Source organism: Emys orbicularis, chromosome 9 (genome assembly GCF_028017835.1).
Source record: "Emys orbicularis isolate rEmyOrb1 chromosome 9, rEmyOrb1.hap1, whole genome shotgun sequence".
Lineage (NCBI taxonomy): Eukaryota > Metazoa > Chordata > Testudines > Emydidae > Emys > Emys orbicularis.
Genome location: NC_088691.1, coordinates 729651 through 747742, shown reverse-complemented (window position 1 = coordinate 747742; position 18092 = coordinate 729651). Strand labels below are relative to the sequence as shown.

Below are 18092 nucleotides of genomic sequence, written 5' to 3'. Positions count from 1 at the left end.
ACATCTCAGTAAAAGAGTCTGAATATTCCATGTTTCCAAACCGTCATATCTGTCACACACACCAACCCAGTCTTATCTGGATGACCAGCACTTATCTCTTATTCCCCTGTCCCAGAGGAGAAATTAACTCCTTCAGTCCTAGTAGATCACAATACAAAGTGAATGGCTAAACTGAGTCACACATTTTTCCTAATAATACAGAAATAAAATGCAACCTTTTAAGAGTTCCCCAAACCTGCTTGTTTAATGCTCCAGCAAAGGATCTACATTTTAAATAGACCAACAAATTACGTTATTTTTCATTGTCAGCAGCTACACTTTGTATTGCACGTTACTAGAGAAATGTGACCCCTTCTCCTATGGAGTTATGGGATAGTAAAATACAGACTTTTTTATCACATAAGTACACAAGAGAAGCACCCAAAAGACAATAGGTATTTTGAAATTTGGTCACCCTTTGTAGCGTACTCAGAGGAGGAGGGCTCTTCAGACATCGAGCCAGGATCTTTATCCTGGCTTATTCTTAGCCAGAATAAGTAATGTACAATGTAGTATGTTAATGTTTTATTGTAATTTTGCCTTAATAAAAAGTTTAAAAAGAAAATAATGATACAGCAATTCCCCACCTTCTCCAAAGCCTGGCTCTGCTTTAGGAATGAGGGGAAGGGCTAGGCTGTTGAGTGCTGTTCGTGACCGCATGGCTCCTCTCTACAGAGTCAATGACATAGCTATCCTATGTGCTGAGCTGACTGGTTACTGCAAATCCCTGAGTGCCGAGTGGCTGGGCGTGCTCAAGGCTTTGTGCTGCTCCTCCAACAACGGGACTTGTGGCTTCAACGACCTCCTCTGCAATGTTGACGTAAGTGCAAAAGCTTAAATAACAGGGCTGAGGAGAGGGGGGTGCTTTGGAGGGGGCAGGGCGGAGATGGAACGGGACATGGGAGAGTGTCCCCAAGGGGCTGGAGATGGGAATGGCAGAGGGAGAGGGATGTCATGGGTGGGAGATGGGGAACTGTCTTTTGGTATTGGAGCTGCCCTTATGTAGGGTTTTGCTGGGTTGGTCATGGGGTTGCTGGGCTTGCCCTTCCCCCTGCACCCAGTCAGGACCATATGGTGTTAACTGGAGGGGGTGAAGCAGAGACTGACATGGTCACTGGCTGCTCTTCTGTCTCCCAGGTGAGCGACTTATCCTTCCATGACTCCTTGGCCACCTTTGTTGCCATTCTCATTGCCCGTCAGTGCTTGCTGTTGGAGGACCTGATTCGCTGTGCAGCCATCCCCTCACTCCTCAATGCTGGTGAGTGAGTCCCTTCCAGAGACACTGTGCTGCTCACGGTGCACTCCAGCGGTCTGCCTGCAATGCAGTGCCTGTCTCAAAGGGCCGAGTACCCAGCAGTGGGACTCTGGGGCCCTGAAGCCCCTGCGCACAGTAACGTTGCACATAATCCCTGACCATGGAATATGCTCAGCGTCCACCTTTTAAGAATCGGACCTTTGATTTAAAGAAAATAACTGGCTCTTATGTTTGGGAAGGAAACCCTAAACAGGTGATCTGAGTGTAACCCTTCTTCCAGATGATGTCATGGTAGCCTCCTGCACTGAGGATACCTCTCTTGGGGAAGGAACCCCAGTTATTAGGAGGAAGCAGGTAATAGTAATGGGGGATTCGATCATTAGAAATATAGATAGTTGGTACTCCTGGGGGAATTCTGTGCCAAAAAATTCTGCGCACAATATTAAAATTCTGCATATTTTGTGTGTCAAAAGAAAACACACTATAATCATGCCAGTTTCAATTATTTTGGTAATTTATTTCAAAATATCTGTCAGCAAGTATGTCTGTAATAATACAGACCAAAAAAAAAAAAAAAAAAATGGTTCAGGAAATGTTTTTTTGACAAATAGATTCTTTACTAGGCATATTAGAACTTTGAGTAATTCATTTAAAATACAATACAGAAACATTTCCCGCACCCCTCAGAAGCAGTGCAAAGGCTTGGGGGAGTCGGGGGTAATGGAGGAGCTGAGAGAGAGGAAAGGAGCCTGGGAGTGAACGTGGAAGGTTGTTGGGTGTGGGTGGGAGAAGTATGGAACAGGGTTTTTTTGGAGGGGGGGGGGATAGTTATGGAGTTGGGGAGCCTCTGCCATGCAGACCCTGTTTGACCCCTAGCCTCGTGCATTCAGTCAGGCACATCTGCCCCCGTCCGCATGTGGCCCTGCAGCCTCCTCCGCCCCGTCCCCATGTGGCCCTGGTTAAATGTTGTCATGCCACTAGCTCCTGAGCCTGCGCCCCAATCTGTCTCCCCACTAGCACTTCTGAACCCCAGTCTGATCCCCCAGCAGCTGCATGTGCCCCACTCTGTCTGCCCCCACCATATCCTGTGCCTCCTAACCTGGCACTGGGGGAGGGGCTGCAGAGCCACATGGGAGAGACGCGGGGGGGCTACACTGGACATGAATTCTGCACATGCGCAGTGGCGCAGAATTCCCCCAGGAGTAAGCTGGGTTTATGAATACTGGGAGAACAGCATGATGAATTGCCTACTGGATGTGAAGCTTGCAGATCTCTTGAGACTAATGTGCGATGTTGGGGAGGAGCCAGTGGTTGTGGTACATGTAGGTATCAGTGACGTAGGGAAAGGTAGGAGAGAGGTCCTGGAGGCCAATTTAGGCTGCTAGGTAAGAGATTAAAGTCCAGGACCTCTATAGTAGTATTCTCTGAAATGCTTCCAGTTCCACATCAGGGTCAGTTTGGCAGAACTGCAGAGTCTCAATGCGTGGATGAGATGATTGTGTATGGAGCCTGGTTTTAGATTTTATTAAATCTAACTGGGGAACCTTTTGGGAAAGGAGGATGGGAAGGATAGGCTCCACCTAAACCAAAACAGAACCAGACTGCTGGCATGTAAAATTCAAAAGGTCTTAGAGGAGTTTTTAAACTAAGGGCTGAGGGAAAGCTGTCAGGTGTGGAGAAGCGCACAGTTGGGACAGAAACAGCCTTTAGGGGAGGATCTGTTAACAGGGATTCTCTATATCCTAGTAAAGAGGAGAGGATAGAAGTAGATAAAGTACAAGTAGGAACTGAAGAGAAATAGTCAAATAAAGAGAGTTCCATTCAGTTACATCACGTGAAGGCAGACAACTATATATTGCTGGAGTCTAAATAAGATGGGTGAACTCGTGTGCCTGGTGTTAGATGAGAATATTAAAATGATAGGCATCACAGAAACTTGTTGGAACGATGATAATCAGTAGGACACGGTAATACAAGGGTACAAAATATGTAGGAATGACAGAATAGGTCGTGCTGGTGGGGGAGGGGCACTACATGTGAAAGAAAGCATAGAGCCAAGTATACTAAAAATCTTAAATGAATCAAACTGTACTGTAGAATCTGTATGGATAGAAATTCCCTGCTTGAATAATATGATTATAACAGTAGGAATATATTACCGACCAGCTGACCAGGATGGTGATTGTGAAATGCTCAGGTCGATTAGAGAGGCGATAAAAGTAGAGAACTCAATAATAATGGGGGATTTCAACTATCCCCATATTGACTGGGTACATGTCACCTCAGGATGGGATGCAGAGATAAAATGTCTAGACACTATTAATGACTGCTTCTTGGAGCAGCTAGTCCTGGAACCTACAAGGGGGAGGCAGTTTTCAATATGAGTGAAGCACACAGGATCTGGTCCAATAGGTGAGTATAGCTCAGGGGTCGGCAACCTACGGCACGCGTGCCAAACACAGCACGCGAGCCGATTTTGAGTGGCACGCTGCCTGCCCGGTGAGAGGAGGAGGAGGGGTGGAGAGGCTGGAAAGCGCCACGTTGTGGGAAGAAGCGGGGGAGGGGGGAAGCTTGGCTGCCGCAGGACCAAGTTTCTGCCTCCTGCCCCCGCAGGGGAGAGTGGTGGTGGGGGGTCCCGGCCCCCCGCCCCACTCAACCCCCCCGCCCACCGCTCTCCCCTGCGGGGGCAGGAGGCAGAAGCTTGGTCCTGCGGCAGCCAAGCTTCCCCCCTCCCCTGTTTCTTCCCACAACGTGGTGCATTCCGGCCCCTCCTCCTCCCAGAGGAGCAGAGCCGAGCGCAGCATGCTCGCTGCTCCGTAGAGCAGGCAGAGAGAGGTAGGGACGGGCCTGGGGGAAGGGGGTGGAACAGGTCATATCCCTCCCAGCCCCCTGCCATGAGCCGCTCAGGGCAGGGGGCTGGGAGCACCCCAGCCTTCTGCCCTGCACCCCCCACCCCTCTGCCCTGCACCCCCCCACCCAGCCTTGTGCCCTGCACCTCCACACACACCCCAGCCCTCTGCCCTGACCTCGAGTCCCCCCCAACACCCAGCCCTCAACCCCCCCCCACAGCCAGCCTTCTGCCCTGCACCCCCACACACCCCAGCCCTCTGCCCTGAACCCCCCACACCCAGCCTTCTGCCCTGCACCCCCACACACCCCAGCCCTCTGCCCTGACCTTGAGTCCCCCCCCAACACCCAGCCTTCTGCCCTGAACCCCCCACACCCAGCTTTCTGCCCTGCACCCCCACACACCCCAGCCCTCTGCCCTGACCTTGAGGCCCCCCCCCAACACCCAGCCCTCTGCCCTGAACCCCCCCCCCCCCCACACCCAGCGGGCTGAGCAGGCTGGCGGCGTAAGATCAGCATTTTAATTTAATTTTAAATGAAGCTTCTTAAACATTTTGAAAACCTTGTTTACTTTACATACAACAATAGTTTAGTTATATAATATAGACTTAGAGAGAGACACCTAAAAAAACGTTAAAATGTATTACCGGCACGCGAAACCTTAAATTAAAGTGAATAAATGAAGACTCGGCACACCACTTCTGAAAGGTTGCCTACCCTTGGTATAGCTGAATCGTTCAGTAATAGCGACCATAATGTAATTAAATTTAACAACCTTGGGAGGGGGAAAAATACCAAAGAAGCCCACCATAGTAGCATTTAACTTCAAAAAGGGGAACTACTAAAAAATGAGGAAGCAAGTTATGTGGAAATTAAAAAGAACAATCACTAGAGAGAAATATCTGCAAGCTGCATGGAAACTATTTAAAAACACCATAATAGAGGCACAAATTAAATGTATAGTCCAAATTTTAAAAAAATAGTAAGAGGACCAAAAAAAGCCACCATGGCTAAATAAGAGAGTAAAAGAGGTGGTTAGAGGCAAAAAGGCATCCTTTAAAAATTGGAAGTCAGATTCTACTGAGGGAAATAGGAAAGAGCATAAACTCTGGCAAGTCAAATGTAGAAGTGTAATTAGGCAGGCCAAAAAAGAATTTGAAAAGCAACTAGTACAAGACACACAAACTAACTGCAAAATTTAAAAAAAAAAATAGAAGCGGGAAGACTGCCAAACAATCAGTGGGGCCATTGGATGATGGAAGTGCTAAAGAAGCACTCAAGGAAGACAAGGCCATTGTGGAGAAGCTAAATGAATTCTTGGCATTGGTCTTCACTGCAGAGGATGTGAGGGAGATTCCCACCCATGAGCCATCCTTTTAGGTGACAGGTCTGAGGAACTTGTCTCAGATTCAGGTGACAATAGAGGAGGTTTTAGAACAAATTGATAAATTAAACAGTGATAAGTCACCAGGGCCAGATGGTGTTCACCCAAGAGTTCTGAAGAAACTCAAATATGAAATTGCAGAACTATTAACTGTGGTACGTAACATAGTGCTTAAATCAGCTTCTATACCAGATGACTGAAAGAGGATAGCTAATGTGACATCAGTTTTTAAAAGAGGCTCCAGAGGCGATCCTGTCATTAAGAGCTGGTAAGCCTAACTTCAGTCCCAAGCAAATTGGTTGAAACTATACTGAAGAAGAGAATGATCAGACACACAGATGAACTGGATTTCTTGGGGGCAAGTCAGCATGGCTTTTGTGAAGGGAAATTATGCCTCACCAGTCTGTTAGAATTCTTTGAGGGGGTCAGCATACATGTGGACGAGGGTGATGCAGTGCACAGTGTAGTTGGGTTTTCAGAAAGCTTTTGACAAGGTCCCTCACCAAAGGCTCTGAAGCAAAGTAAGCAGTCATGGGGTAAGAGGGAAAGTCCTCTCATGTAATTGGTTAGAAGACCAGAAATGAAGGGTATGAATAAATGAGCAGTTTTCAGAATGGAGAGAGGTAAATAATGGTGCCCTGCAGGGATCTGTACTGGGACCAGTGCTGTTCAACATATTCATAAATGATCTGATGAAGGGGTAAACAATGAAGTGGCAAAGTTTGCAGACGATACAAAATTACTCAAGGTAGTTAAGTCCAATGCAGATTGCGAAGAGTTACAAAGATGATCTCTCAGAACAGGGTGACTGGGCAAGAAAATGGCAGATGAAATTCATTGCTGATAAATGCAAAGTAATGCACATAGGAAAACATAATCCCAGCTATACATACAAAATGATGGGATCTAAATTAGTTGTTATCACTCAAGAAAGAGATCCTGGAGTCAATTTGGTTAGTTCTATGAAAACATCCATAAGTGTGCAGTGGTGGTCAAAAATGCTAACAGAATGTTAGGAATGGGATAGCTAATAAGAGAGTAAATATCATAATGTCACTATATAGATCCATGGTATGCCCACACCTTGAACACTGTGTGCAGTTTTGGTCACCCCATCTTAAAAAAGCTATATTAGAAATGGAAAAGGTGCACAGAGGGGCAACAAAAATGATTAGAGGTATGGAACAGCTTCCATATGAGGAGAAATTAAAAAGACTGGGACTGTTCCGCATGGAAAAGAGACCAGGGGGGATAAGATAGAGGTCTATACAATCATGACTGGTGTGGAGAAAGTGAATAAGGAAGTGTTTTTTATCCCTTCACATAACACAAGAACTAGGTGTCACCCAATACAATTAATAGGCAGCAAGTTTAAAACAAACACAAGGAATTTCTTTACACCACACACAGTCAACCTGTGTAACTCATTGCTAGGAGATGTTGTGAAGCCTAGAAGTAAAACTGGGTTCACAAAAGAATTAGAGGATAGGTCCATCAATGGCCAGGAAAAAGATCTTGGAGTCATCGTGGATAGTTCTCCGAAGATGTCCGCGCAGTGTGCAGAGGCGGTCAAAAAAGCAAACAGGATGTTAGGGATCATTAAAAAGGGGATAGAGAATAAGACTGAGAATATATTATTGCCCTTATATAAATCGATGGTACGCCCACATCTTGAATACTGCGTACAGATGTGGTCTCCTCATCTAAAAAAAGATATACTGGCACTAGAAAAGGTTCAGAAAAGGGCAACTAAAATGATTAGGGGTTTGGAACAGGTCCCATATGAGGAGAGATTAAAGAGGCTAGGACTCTTCAGCTTGGAAAAGAGGAGACTAAGGGGGGATATGATAGAGGTATATAAAATCATGAGTGATGTGGAGAAAGTGGATAAGGAAAAGTTATTTACTTATTCCCATAATACAGGAACTAGGGGTCACCAGATTAAATTAATAGGCAGCAGGTTTAAAACAAATACAAGGAAGTTCTTCTTCACGCAGCGCACAGTCAACTTGTGGAACTCCTTGCCTGAGGAGGTTGTGAAGGCTAGGACTATAACAGCGTTTAAAAGAGAACTGGATAAATTCATGGTGGTTAAGTCCATTAATGGCTATTAGCCAGGATGGGTAAGGAATGGTGTCCCTAGCCTCTGTTTGTCAGAGGATGGAGATGGATGGCAGGAGAGAGATCACTTGATCATTGCCTGTTGGTCCACTCCCTCTGGGGCACCTGGCATTGGCCACTGTCGGTAGACAGGATACTGGGCTAGATGGACCTTTGGTCTGACCCGGTACGGCCGTTCTTATGTATGTTCTTATGGCCATTAGCCAAGATGGTCAGGGACACAACCACATGGTCTGGATGTCCCTAGCCTCTGACTGCCAGAAGCTGTGGTTGGATGACAGGGCATGGATCATGCAATAACTGCCCTGCTCTGTTCATTCTGTCTGAAGCATCTGGCATTGGTGTGACAGGATCCCTGGAGTACAACCTGGAACTGCTCTGCCGCCTTAACTCTCCAGCCTGGGCTGTCTCTCACAATGCTTTGTTAGTGACAAGCAGCAAACCCCTCCAGGTGCTGTTATCACTCTATCCCACACTCAGCTAGATTGCATGAAAGCTCCCTGAGCCACTCATGAATCACACAGAGAAAGCCACCAGCAGATCTCCCAAGCCCCCGGCCTTGCACTCTGGAATATACCGGACTGAGGATATAAAAGAGGGGACAGTACCATCACAGAAGCCTGACCAGTGTAAGTTCATTACCCAGTCTGCCCATCCCTGGATGTGGAGAGGACACGCACTAGCCTTTGTAAACTGAGCTGAGATTTCCCAAGCACTTCAAGCAAAACCCACTGTTTTAGGTAAAAAATAAAACAGATTTATTAACTACAGAAAGATTTTAAGTGATTATAAGTGATAGGCACAAAAGGTCAGAGAAAGTTACCAAAGAAAATAAAAAGTAAGTGCAGAGTCTAAATCTTAGACTTTATTACACTAGTTAGTATTTCGATCAAGCAGTTTTCTCACCCCACTAGATGGTACAGTTCTTAATACACAGGCTTCCTCTTTAAGCCTGGGATCAGTCTCCTCAGTTCAAGTGTGTGTCTTCCCAGCGTTCTCTTGTTGCTTCCAGCATAGGTGGGGGAATAGAAAGGCAAAAGCATGATGGTACTGTCCCCTCTTTTATATCCTCAGTCCATGTGCCTGGGAAACACTAGCCCAGACATGTCCTGGTGGGCTTTGCTGAGTCAGAGTTGAGCAATCCCCCATTGTGTGATGCTTGTGCAGCACTTTTACAGCATTGTAAATCCCTTGTTTACAACTCCCCTGCTGATTAGTGGGCGTTTAACACCTTCCTGGGTGTGGATCACCGCCTTTGTTGTAACTAGCAAACTTACAACATATTTCAGTAACAACCTTACAGCGAAATCTCATAACGTCATACACACTAACTATATACATATTTGGACAGAACTGTGGGTTTCAGCAGATCATGGCTTTTCATATGATATCTTACATGGCACGTTTTTGTATGAAATATATCATAATTATATGACACAGGTGAATATGGGGGTTCCAGGGTACTGCTCTGAGGTACAGAGTGCTACAATTGGCCATTGTCAGATGACAAGATACTGGCTAGAGGGACCTTTGGTTTGACCCACTGTGGCCATTCTTATGTTCTTACCTAATGTCTAGAGCCCTGCAAATCCGCTGATATCCACGGACCATTTTTGCGGATCATGGCTCGGATGCGGATACAAATATCTGCAGCACACACTCACCTGAACAGAGCAGCTGTCACCCAGCCCTGAGGCTCTAGCTCGGCTCTCTGAATCACGCAACAGGCAATAGCCTGCTGGGCATTCTGGGAGTTGTAGTCCACAGCTTGTTCGAAAGGAGGAAGTAAACTACAACTCCCAGAAGGGAGTGTGACCATGTGCTCCGGTGCAGTGAGCCAAGTAGTTGTCACCACTGCCAGTCCTGGCTGGGTCTGTGTGCATTAAAGTTGCTCCGGCTGTGTAGGTGTGTCTGAGCCCCCCCTGGGGGGGCGGCGGTGCACACGAGCGCCCAAGATTATAGCCTACCTGCCCAGAGTAGGGCAGGAGGTATGGCGGGGGTGGAGCGGGCAGTGAGGCAGGAGGTCTTTGTGGAGAAGTGAGAGGGTGGTTCGGGGCTGGGCACAGCCTTGTGTCACTGGTGCGTGATGACCTGTGGAGCTGTTAGTAGAGCCCTGCAAATCCACGGATATCCATTTTATATCCCTGGATAATATTTGTGGATCGCGGATTGGATGTGGATACAAATTTTGTATCCACGCAGGGCTCTACCCATGCCATGCTGTGTGCTGGAGTCTGCAGACAGTCCCAAATAAGAGCTCAGAGAGGTGTGAACTCCCCCATATGCCTCACTCTGGGTGTTTAATTCTGAAACCTAACAATGGGCTTTTCATTCTCGACATAGTTCACACTCATGGCTGATCATTTCACAGGAGAATCCAACTAATATGCTCATCCCCTCCCTCCTCCTGGGGCTCTCTAGCTCCAACCCCCCCCCTGCCCTTGCCCCAGCTGTCTGACCCTCCAGCTTCGCCCTGCTGATTTCAGCCCCCCGGCTGCAGCGCGGTGAAGCTGAGGTAGGAGAAGCTTAGAATACATTGAATGTCATGTAGCGATTGGGGCCTGGGGAGTCTGTGCTGATTGGATTGCTCATTTGCATATTAATTGCAATATGCCCTCCTCCCCCCTTCAGGCAGAGTGCAGGCCACTCTACTGCAGAAATTAGGGCCAGCGGCTGGACAGTAGAGGCGAGCTCTGCTCCTGTGAAATCTCCATTGATTCCTTTGCTTTCTGTAGCCTGCAGTGAACAGGATTCGGAACCGGGGGCCCGTCTGACCTGTCGGATTTTGCTACACCTGTTTAAGACACCACAGCTGAACCCATGCCAGCAGGATGGCAGTAAGTGCTATGGGGGAAGGCTTCTGTACCCAGCTCAAACACTGTGAGTCTGTGGGCCGCCTATGCTCACTGGATCCAAGAGGAGGAGCTCCTGGTGCTGTCTTGGAAAGCCTTGTCTCACCCTGGGCAAGACAAGACTAGCCTTCTGCTGGGTAGTCTCCCATGCCCTGGGAAAGGGGGTGAATGGGGAATGCATTTGTACAGCTTCCCCCGTGTGTCACTGTGTGGTTAGCCAAGCATGTGCAGAAGGGGTCTCCTCCCTCTGCAGCATCAGCCACTGGGCCCCACTGCAGGCAGGACACCAACCTTGGTGTGCTGTGGGTTGATGTGACCCTTGCTCTGTCCCAGACATTACGGTAAGTGCTGAAGAGTTTGTCAGCCAGGGTCTCGTGCCGCCTGACATCAGTGCCAGAGTCTACTCTGTCCTCACCTACACATGTCCCTCCCTAGCTGGATTTGGACGTGCCACTCCCTGCTTCTAGCACCGGATTCTTCAGCCTACCCAGCCCCTTGTGTTGTTCTCTGCAGTTCTTCTCACATCCTGTGCCTGTAACCAGCTGGCTCCATTGGAACCTGCCGTTTCCTTCTCTCCAGGGGATTCAGATTAGAGAGGCTCTATAACCTCTGTATTTGGCACTGGGGCAACAGCTGCTGGAATCCTGTGTCCAGTTCTGGTGTCCGTGATTGAAGAAAGATGATGTAAATTGGAGAGGGTTCAGAGAAGAGCCATGAGGATAATTGAAGGATTGGAAAACATGCCTGATAGTGATAGATTCAAGGAGCTCAGTTTTAGATTATCAAAGAGAAGGTGAGGGGTGACTTGCTGACAGTCTGTAAGGACCTACATGGGGAACAGAAATTTGATAATAAAGACGTTCTTCGACGTACCAGACAAAAGTATAACAAGATCCAATGGCTGGAAGTTGAAGTTAGACTTTAATTCAGACTGGAAGTAAGGTGTACATTTAACAGTGAGGGTAATTAACTATTGAAACAATGTACCAAGGGTTGTCGTGGATTCTCCACCACTAGATGTTTTAAAATCAAGATTGGATGTTTTTCTAAAAGATCTGCTCTAGTTCAAATAGGAATTCATTCAGGGCAGGTCTCTGGCCTGCGTTATACAGGCGGTCAGACTAGATGATCACAGTGGTCCCTTCTGGCCTTATAATTTATGAATCTTCCATGCCCTAATGTCAGCAACCCCTACTCCTCCTTCTCCTTCCTGACACCCTGCAGTGCCTGCAGAGAGCAGCTTCTTCCCCCTCGACTCCCGTCTCTGTGCTGCTCCCTGTATTATCCCATTGACAAACCCCTCTCCTCTGCTTCCCCAAACTCTGGAATCTGCCTGTCCTCCCCTTTAAACACCCCCGCGTGGCCCAGGCACGCTAATCCTCCGGCTCCGAGTCTGAGCAGAGGGGCTGGGAGCTGTCCTCGCAGCAGCAGCATCTGGGTTTCACTCTGGCCCCAGAATATGAACCTCTCTTCATTGACCTGTTGCTGGCTCCTCTCCTGCCCTAGGGCTGCCATGCACACCTCTGTAATGTCTCAGACTTGTCTGGTTTGACTGCCCTTTCTGTTTGGGGTGGAACCAGTCCTGCAGGGCTCCATCCATGGCTCATCATCTGTACATTGTCCCCTCACTCCTCCAAATGTGGCTGCTGCCCCAGGTTAGAGTTGTGCTGAAGCCTGGACTTTGTTGCACAGACATTGCTTCCTGGTCATCCCTATGAATGTTACACTGGGGTGATCCAGTGCTGCACGACACTTTGCCTTTGTGCAGTCTGTCAGATAAGTTGTTCAGAGACACCCCCACTCTTGGGCGTAGACAAATGTAATTGGCTCCATGTTACAGATGGGAAAATGAATAGGGCCAAGCTGGCCCAGTGAGCTAGTAGCCGAGCCAGAACTGCTGGCCCTCAGTCTGCCGCTCTGGATAGTGCGTGATTTGGGTGGCTCTGGAGGCTGGGTCTTTCTCGTGTGCTGGGATTTACCCTTCTCCTTTGTCCTTTCTGCAGATAAGCCCACAGTGGGAATTCGTTCCTCCTGTGACCGCCACTTGCTGGCTGCTTCCCAGAACCGAATTGTGGATGGAGCAGTCTTTGCAGTGCTGAAGGCTGTCTTTGTGCTGGGTACGTATCTTATCCTAGACTGGACCTGTGAGAGGGAGACAAGGAGTGTTGGGGGAGCAGGCAGAGTGCAGGAAGTTTGTGTGTGCTACAGTATTGGACTGCGAGAGATATATGATGACTACATAGGAGTAGTCCTGGGGGGATTCTGCGCCAAGAAATTAAAAATTCTGCGCCAAAAATTAAAAATTCTGCAAAATTCTGCATATTTTATTTGTCAAAATAATGCAATATAATCACATCAGTTTCAATTGTTTTGGAAATTTATTTAAACTACAATACAGGAAAAGGTCACAATAACTATTCAGCATTTCTTAAACACATGAAAGTGAAGTTACAAACACTTGGTAACAATATCCTGCATTCCAGTTATAATCCTGGATTTTCATTTAAATCACATTACAGAACACCAAACCGGGGGTGGGGGAGTAGAATGTCATTTTAAATTGCTCAGACTTTCACACATGAAAGTCATACAGTTTTGCTAATCATTGCCCTGGACCTGGCTGGGTACTTTGGGAAGTGCTTGGTTCTGATTGTCCTGACATTTTATTGACTGCTTGGTAAATGTTTTATTTGCCCTCAGTCTTTTTTTTTTTTTTTTTTAATGGGTAAGTAAAATAAATCCTGAACTGTAATCTAACCCCATTGTGCCACTTTGGCACAGGAAAAAAGTGAGAGAGCACATAGATCTTCCTAGCTGATTTCCTTACTGTCATTTATAAGGCTTTACATCACTCTGGCAATGTAGGGGCCTTAAAACTTTCACAGGTTTTATGCTCCTGGAGGAATTGACTGAGAATGGGAACAGTTAACTAACAATAGGAACATTAACAATGCTACTATGCAGGCAGGCTGCTACATTTCTGCCTCTAGCCTGCCTCCTGCATAATAAAAAGTCCTACCCTTCCACGCCAGGGAGCTGCAGTAGCAAGCGAGAGGGACAGAGTGCCCCCCCCCCCCCCCCCCCCCCCCGGTGATCAGGCATGCACAGCCAGCCTCCCTTCCCAACCGTAAGGCTGCTCCAGGCATGCTGGAACAGATATGCTGCTGGGGAAGAGGCGCGTGTTCCCCAGCAGATTTTTTTTGCGTTTTTCTGCATGGGGGGCACAGAAAAATGCGGGCCCTGCAGGGGCGCAGAATTCTGTCGGGAGAAATAGGAGGGGTAGATGAGATCTGTGTGATGGAGAAATGTCTGGCCTGCGCTAAGCTCTCACCCTGGGGCGTATGTGGGCTGCGTGGGTCTCCCTGCCCAGGAGTTGGTAGCTGGCAGGGATGAGGCTGGTCTGTGCTGGGCACTCTGGCTGAGGGCTGTTGGTTGGGGATGGGGACAGGGTGGCCTGTGCTGAGCTCTGGGGCCGTGGGGCAGTAGCAGGACATGGGGACGGCCTGTGCTGAGCTGTGGGGCAGTAGCAAGACATGGTGCTGGCCTTCGCTGAGCTCTGGGGCCGTGGGGCATGGGGCTGGCCTGCGCTGAGCTCTGGGGCAGTAGCGGGGCATGGGGCCGGCCTGCGCTGAGCTCTGGGGCCGTGGGGCGTGGGGCATGGGGCTGGCCTGTGCTGAGCTCAGACCGTGGGGCAGTAGTGGGACATGGGGACGGCCTGCGCTGAGCTCTGGGGCTGTGGGGCAGTCACAGGACATGGGGACAGCCTGCGCTGAGCTCTGGGGCTGTGGGGCAGTAGTGGGGCATGGGGCCGGCCTGCGCTGAACTCTGGGGCTGTGGGGCAGTAGCGGGGCATGGGGCTGGCCTGCGCTGAGCTCTGGGGCCGTGGGGCATGGGGCTGGCCTGCGCTGAGCTCGGGCCGTGAGGCAGTAGTGGGACATGGGGACGGCCTGCGCTGAGCTCTGGGGCAGTAGCAGGGCATGGGGACGGCCTGCGCTGAGCTCTGGGGCCGTGGGGCAGTAGCGGGGCATGGGGGTGGCCTGCGCTGAGCTCTGGGGCCGTGGGGCATGGGGACGGCCTGCGCTGAGCTCTGGGGCAGTGGGGCATGGGGCTGGCCTACGCTGAGCTCGGGCCGTGGGGCAGTAGTGGGACATGGGGACGGCCTGTGCTGAGCTCTGGGGCCGTGGGGCAGTCGCGGGGCATGGGGACGGCCTGCGCTGAGCTCTGGGGCCAGGAGGAAATCGTATTCAAGTTCAGCGTCCCTTGTGTGAATGGCTCTGGTTTTTGCTACTGTTGCATAAGGTGACCCTTTGCCTCTTGGTTACAGGTGATGCAGAGCTGAAAGGCTCTGGCTTTTCCCACCCTGGAGGGGTGGATGACCTTATGGAAGATGAGCTGGGTGCCAAGAAGTCTGCTGGCCGGACAGTGTCCATAGAGACGGCCAGCCTGGATATTTATGCCAAGTATGTCCTGAGGAGTATCTGTCAGCAGGTAAATCTGGCTCTTGCGCCCCACCCTGTCCCTGATCCCGGCTGCTGACAGGGCTGTCCCTCTGCCTATTCAGGTTTGGTGGATGTTCCCTTCTGCTGTTTCAAAGAAGCTGGGCACAGTTTTGCCACGTGGTAGTGCTAAGAATTAAAAGTTGCTGAACAGAGCTGACTGGTACTCTGGTTTCGGAGAGCTCAGACGCTGTGTATTCTGTAGGGCTCTGGTGCCACCACTGTGCCCCTTCCCCAGGGTGAGATGGCAGTCAGTAGCCCCCTACGCATGGGCTGGGGGCAGAGAGGAGGGAGCATGAGAAGGAGGGGTACTTGAAGTGATATAAGGTGTCTCTTGCATGTCAGGTTGGGGCATTCCTGGCAGCTCGGCCAGTTCTATAGCTGGGCTTGCTCACCTGCAGCCTGTGTTTTTGTGAGTTTCAGGGAGAGCCACTCACTTTTTACGTGCCCTTTTCAGGGTTGTCCTGGCTCTCAAGTCTAATAGGGTCCTGGGCACCATCCAGGCAGTGCCCAAGTCCTGTGCTGCCCTTCTTTCCCCTGCCCGTCTGACAGCCTCTTGAACCCTTCCCTTCTCCACTGCTCTCACCACTTTCTAAGATCCACAAGAAGTGAGTATGTTAGGAGATGCTCTGGCTAGCAGGGGCCTTGATAGGTGGGTGTAGCAGCGGAGGCTTACCCCAAGTCAAGTAGATGAGCAGCACATTTTTAATATGCATGAATTTACAAACTACTTGACTGATTTCATTATTGGTGGGAAATTCTGCTTTCTTCTTGGAGTGCTTGCACATGTCGATTCCATCCAGGTGTGTGTGCGCCCACGTGCACAGTCGTCGGAGATTTTTGCCTTAGTAGTATCCATGGGGCAGGCTGTGGCGCCCCCTGGAGTGCCGCCCTCATGCCGCAGTATATCAGGCACTGCTGGCCCTACGCCCTCTCAGTTCCTTCTTACCGCCCATGGCGGTTGGCTGGAGTGCCTGGTCTTGCTTAGCAAGAGCATTAGCGGTTCTTCGCTGTTGAGGTTGTTCTCCTTTGTTATTTAGTCAGTGATTAGTTAGCTGTTAAGTGTTTTAGTAGCAGTTAGAGTCCTGGCTGGTGGGGCATGCCCCCCTCCCCAGACTTCAAGCTGTGTTCTGAGTGCTGCCAGCCGATGCCCGTCAGTGACCCTCACGAGAGTTGTCTGAAGTGCCTGGGGGAGTCCCATCAAAAAGACAAGTGCCAGATCTGCAAAAACTTTCATCCCCGAACTCATAAAGAGCGGGACATTCGACTGAGGGTCCTCCTCATGCTCTGCGCCCAGCATCGGAGCCCTCGCACTTGGACTCCACACCCGGTACTTCGGCGTCAGCACCGCTGGCACTGGGATCTGCCCGGCACCGTTCCCCCTCACCAGTAACGAAGAAGCAGTCCAAGTCGACTGGTCTGCAGGCACCGTGCAAGGGAACTTCGGGCAAAGGACCTGAGTTAGGGCTCGTGCCCGCAATGGAGGCTCTCGGGGGTACCGCTGTGGACCTGCCTCGGTCTCCGGGGAGCAGTAAAGGGTCCCAGGCCATCGCAGGGCCATCTGCGTCCCTGGTGGCCAAAGAACAGTTAGGCTGACCAGCACCACACACACCTGGCCGCATGGCGGATCCCGCCAAGACACTGGCTTAGATGACCCAGCTGGTGATGGGATGGCCCCCGGACCGCAGGTGTCATTCCCCTTCGCCATGGCCAAGGACCCTGGTACTGCAACCTCGGTCTCCAGCCAGGAGGCTCAGATCTCTGACGCCATGGTCTCCGCTTACAAGGCACGGAACTCCGGAATCACGACGCTGATCCCCGTATTCTCTGTACCGACGGTCCTCCCACCAGAGATCACCAATGTGCCAGTTGCCATTGCCTCGCAGGTATTCCATGCATCGGTCCCTTCCAGCACGAGACCGTTCCTGGTCATGGCACCGATCACCGGGGCCCCGGTACCGTTCTTTGGGCAGGCACCGGCCCCTCGGCTTCCTTGTAATGGTCGCCGACGAGAGTCAGTCGACAGACTCAGGCTTCCACAGCCCCACCCTGGTCACCAGAAGGGCATTGGTCTGGGTCGGAGGGACAGTTCAGCTCTTCCCCTGTACAGGGTGAATCGTCTCCCAGCCAGGAACCCGTCAAGGCACCTGCGGCACCGGCATGGGATCAAGGGCAATGGCTCGCCCAGTGGCAATACTGGAACCCACGGTGGGTGCCTGTAATGCCGGCACCATACTCCCACCGCTCCTCCCAGGCTGCATCAGACAAGCTACCTCCAGCACAGCCGGCACCGGTGTTGGAGCAAGGGGCTGAATCCGAAGCAGTGACTCTGCTGGAGGCCCCGGCGGCTGCAGAGTGGTCCCAGACGCAGCAAGGGGACGCTCCCCACCCTCTGGCGGTGCAGTCATCCTCGTCATCCCCGGACGAGTCAGTGGCGGGGGAAACTCGCAAACTGGTAGATTCCCCCCGCCCCCCCCACCTGATGACTTCAGGGAGCACCAAGCCCTACTTAAGAGTGGCAGCCAACCTGAACTTGGAGGTTGAGGAGCTAGCTGAGGAGCCCGATGACCTCTTGACTGTCGTTCCCTCCTCTGCCCCAGCCCAGGTCGCATTGCCCGTTCACCCCGGGGTCCTAAAGATCGCCAAGTCGGTGTGGCAGACCCCATCTTCCATTCTGCCCACGTCCAAGAAGGCGGAAAAGAAGTACTATGTCCCCACAAAGGGGTTTGAATAGCTATACACGCACCCTCCTGCGGGGTCCCTGGTCGTGTCCGCTGTCAACGAAAGGGCCAGGCAGGGCCAGGCGAGTGGCACCCCCAAAATAAGGATGCCATGAGGCTGGACTTATTTGGGAGAAAGATTTATTCAACAGCGAGCCTCCAATTCAGGGTCTCTAACCATCAGGCCCTACTTGGCAGATACAATTTCAACCTGTGGGACTCCATCGGCAGGTTCAAAGAGAGCCTCCCACAGGATCGGGCACAGGAGTTCGCCACTCAGGTGGAAGAGGGCAAGGCAGTAGCCAGAGGTGTCCCCCAGATAGCCGAGATGCCACGGACTTGGTGTCACCTCTGCAATAGCCATGAGGTGTAGCTCCT

General features: G+C 50.6%; 1 protein-coding gene across 1 annotated transcript in view; it reads left to right on the top strand.

Annotated features, from left to right (window-relative positions):
- Nucleotides 1-18092, top strand: part of MED12 (mediator complex subunit 12) — a 73205-nt gene that overhangs the window by 20637 nt on the left and 34476 nt on the right. Inside the window, 5 exon segments of the mRNA XM_065410898.1 lie at nucleotides 715-859; nucleotides 1177-1297; nucleotides 10382-10483; nucleotides 12502-12615; nucleotides 14823-14986. Of these exon segments, the coding sequence (XP_065266970.1) occupies nucleotides 715-859; nucleotides 1177-1297; nucleotides 10382-10483; nucleotides 12502-12615; nucleotides 14823-14986 (646 nt within the window).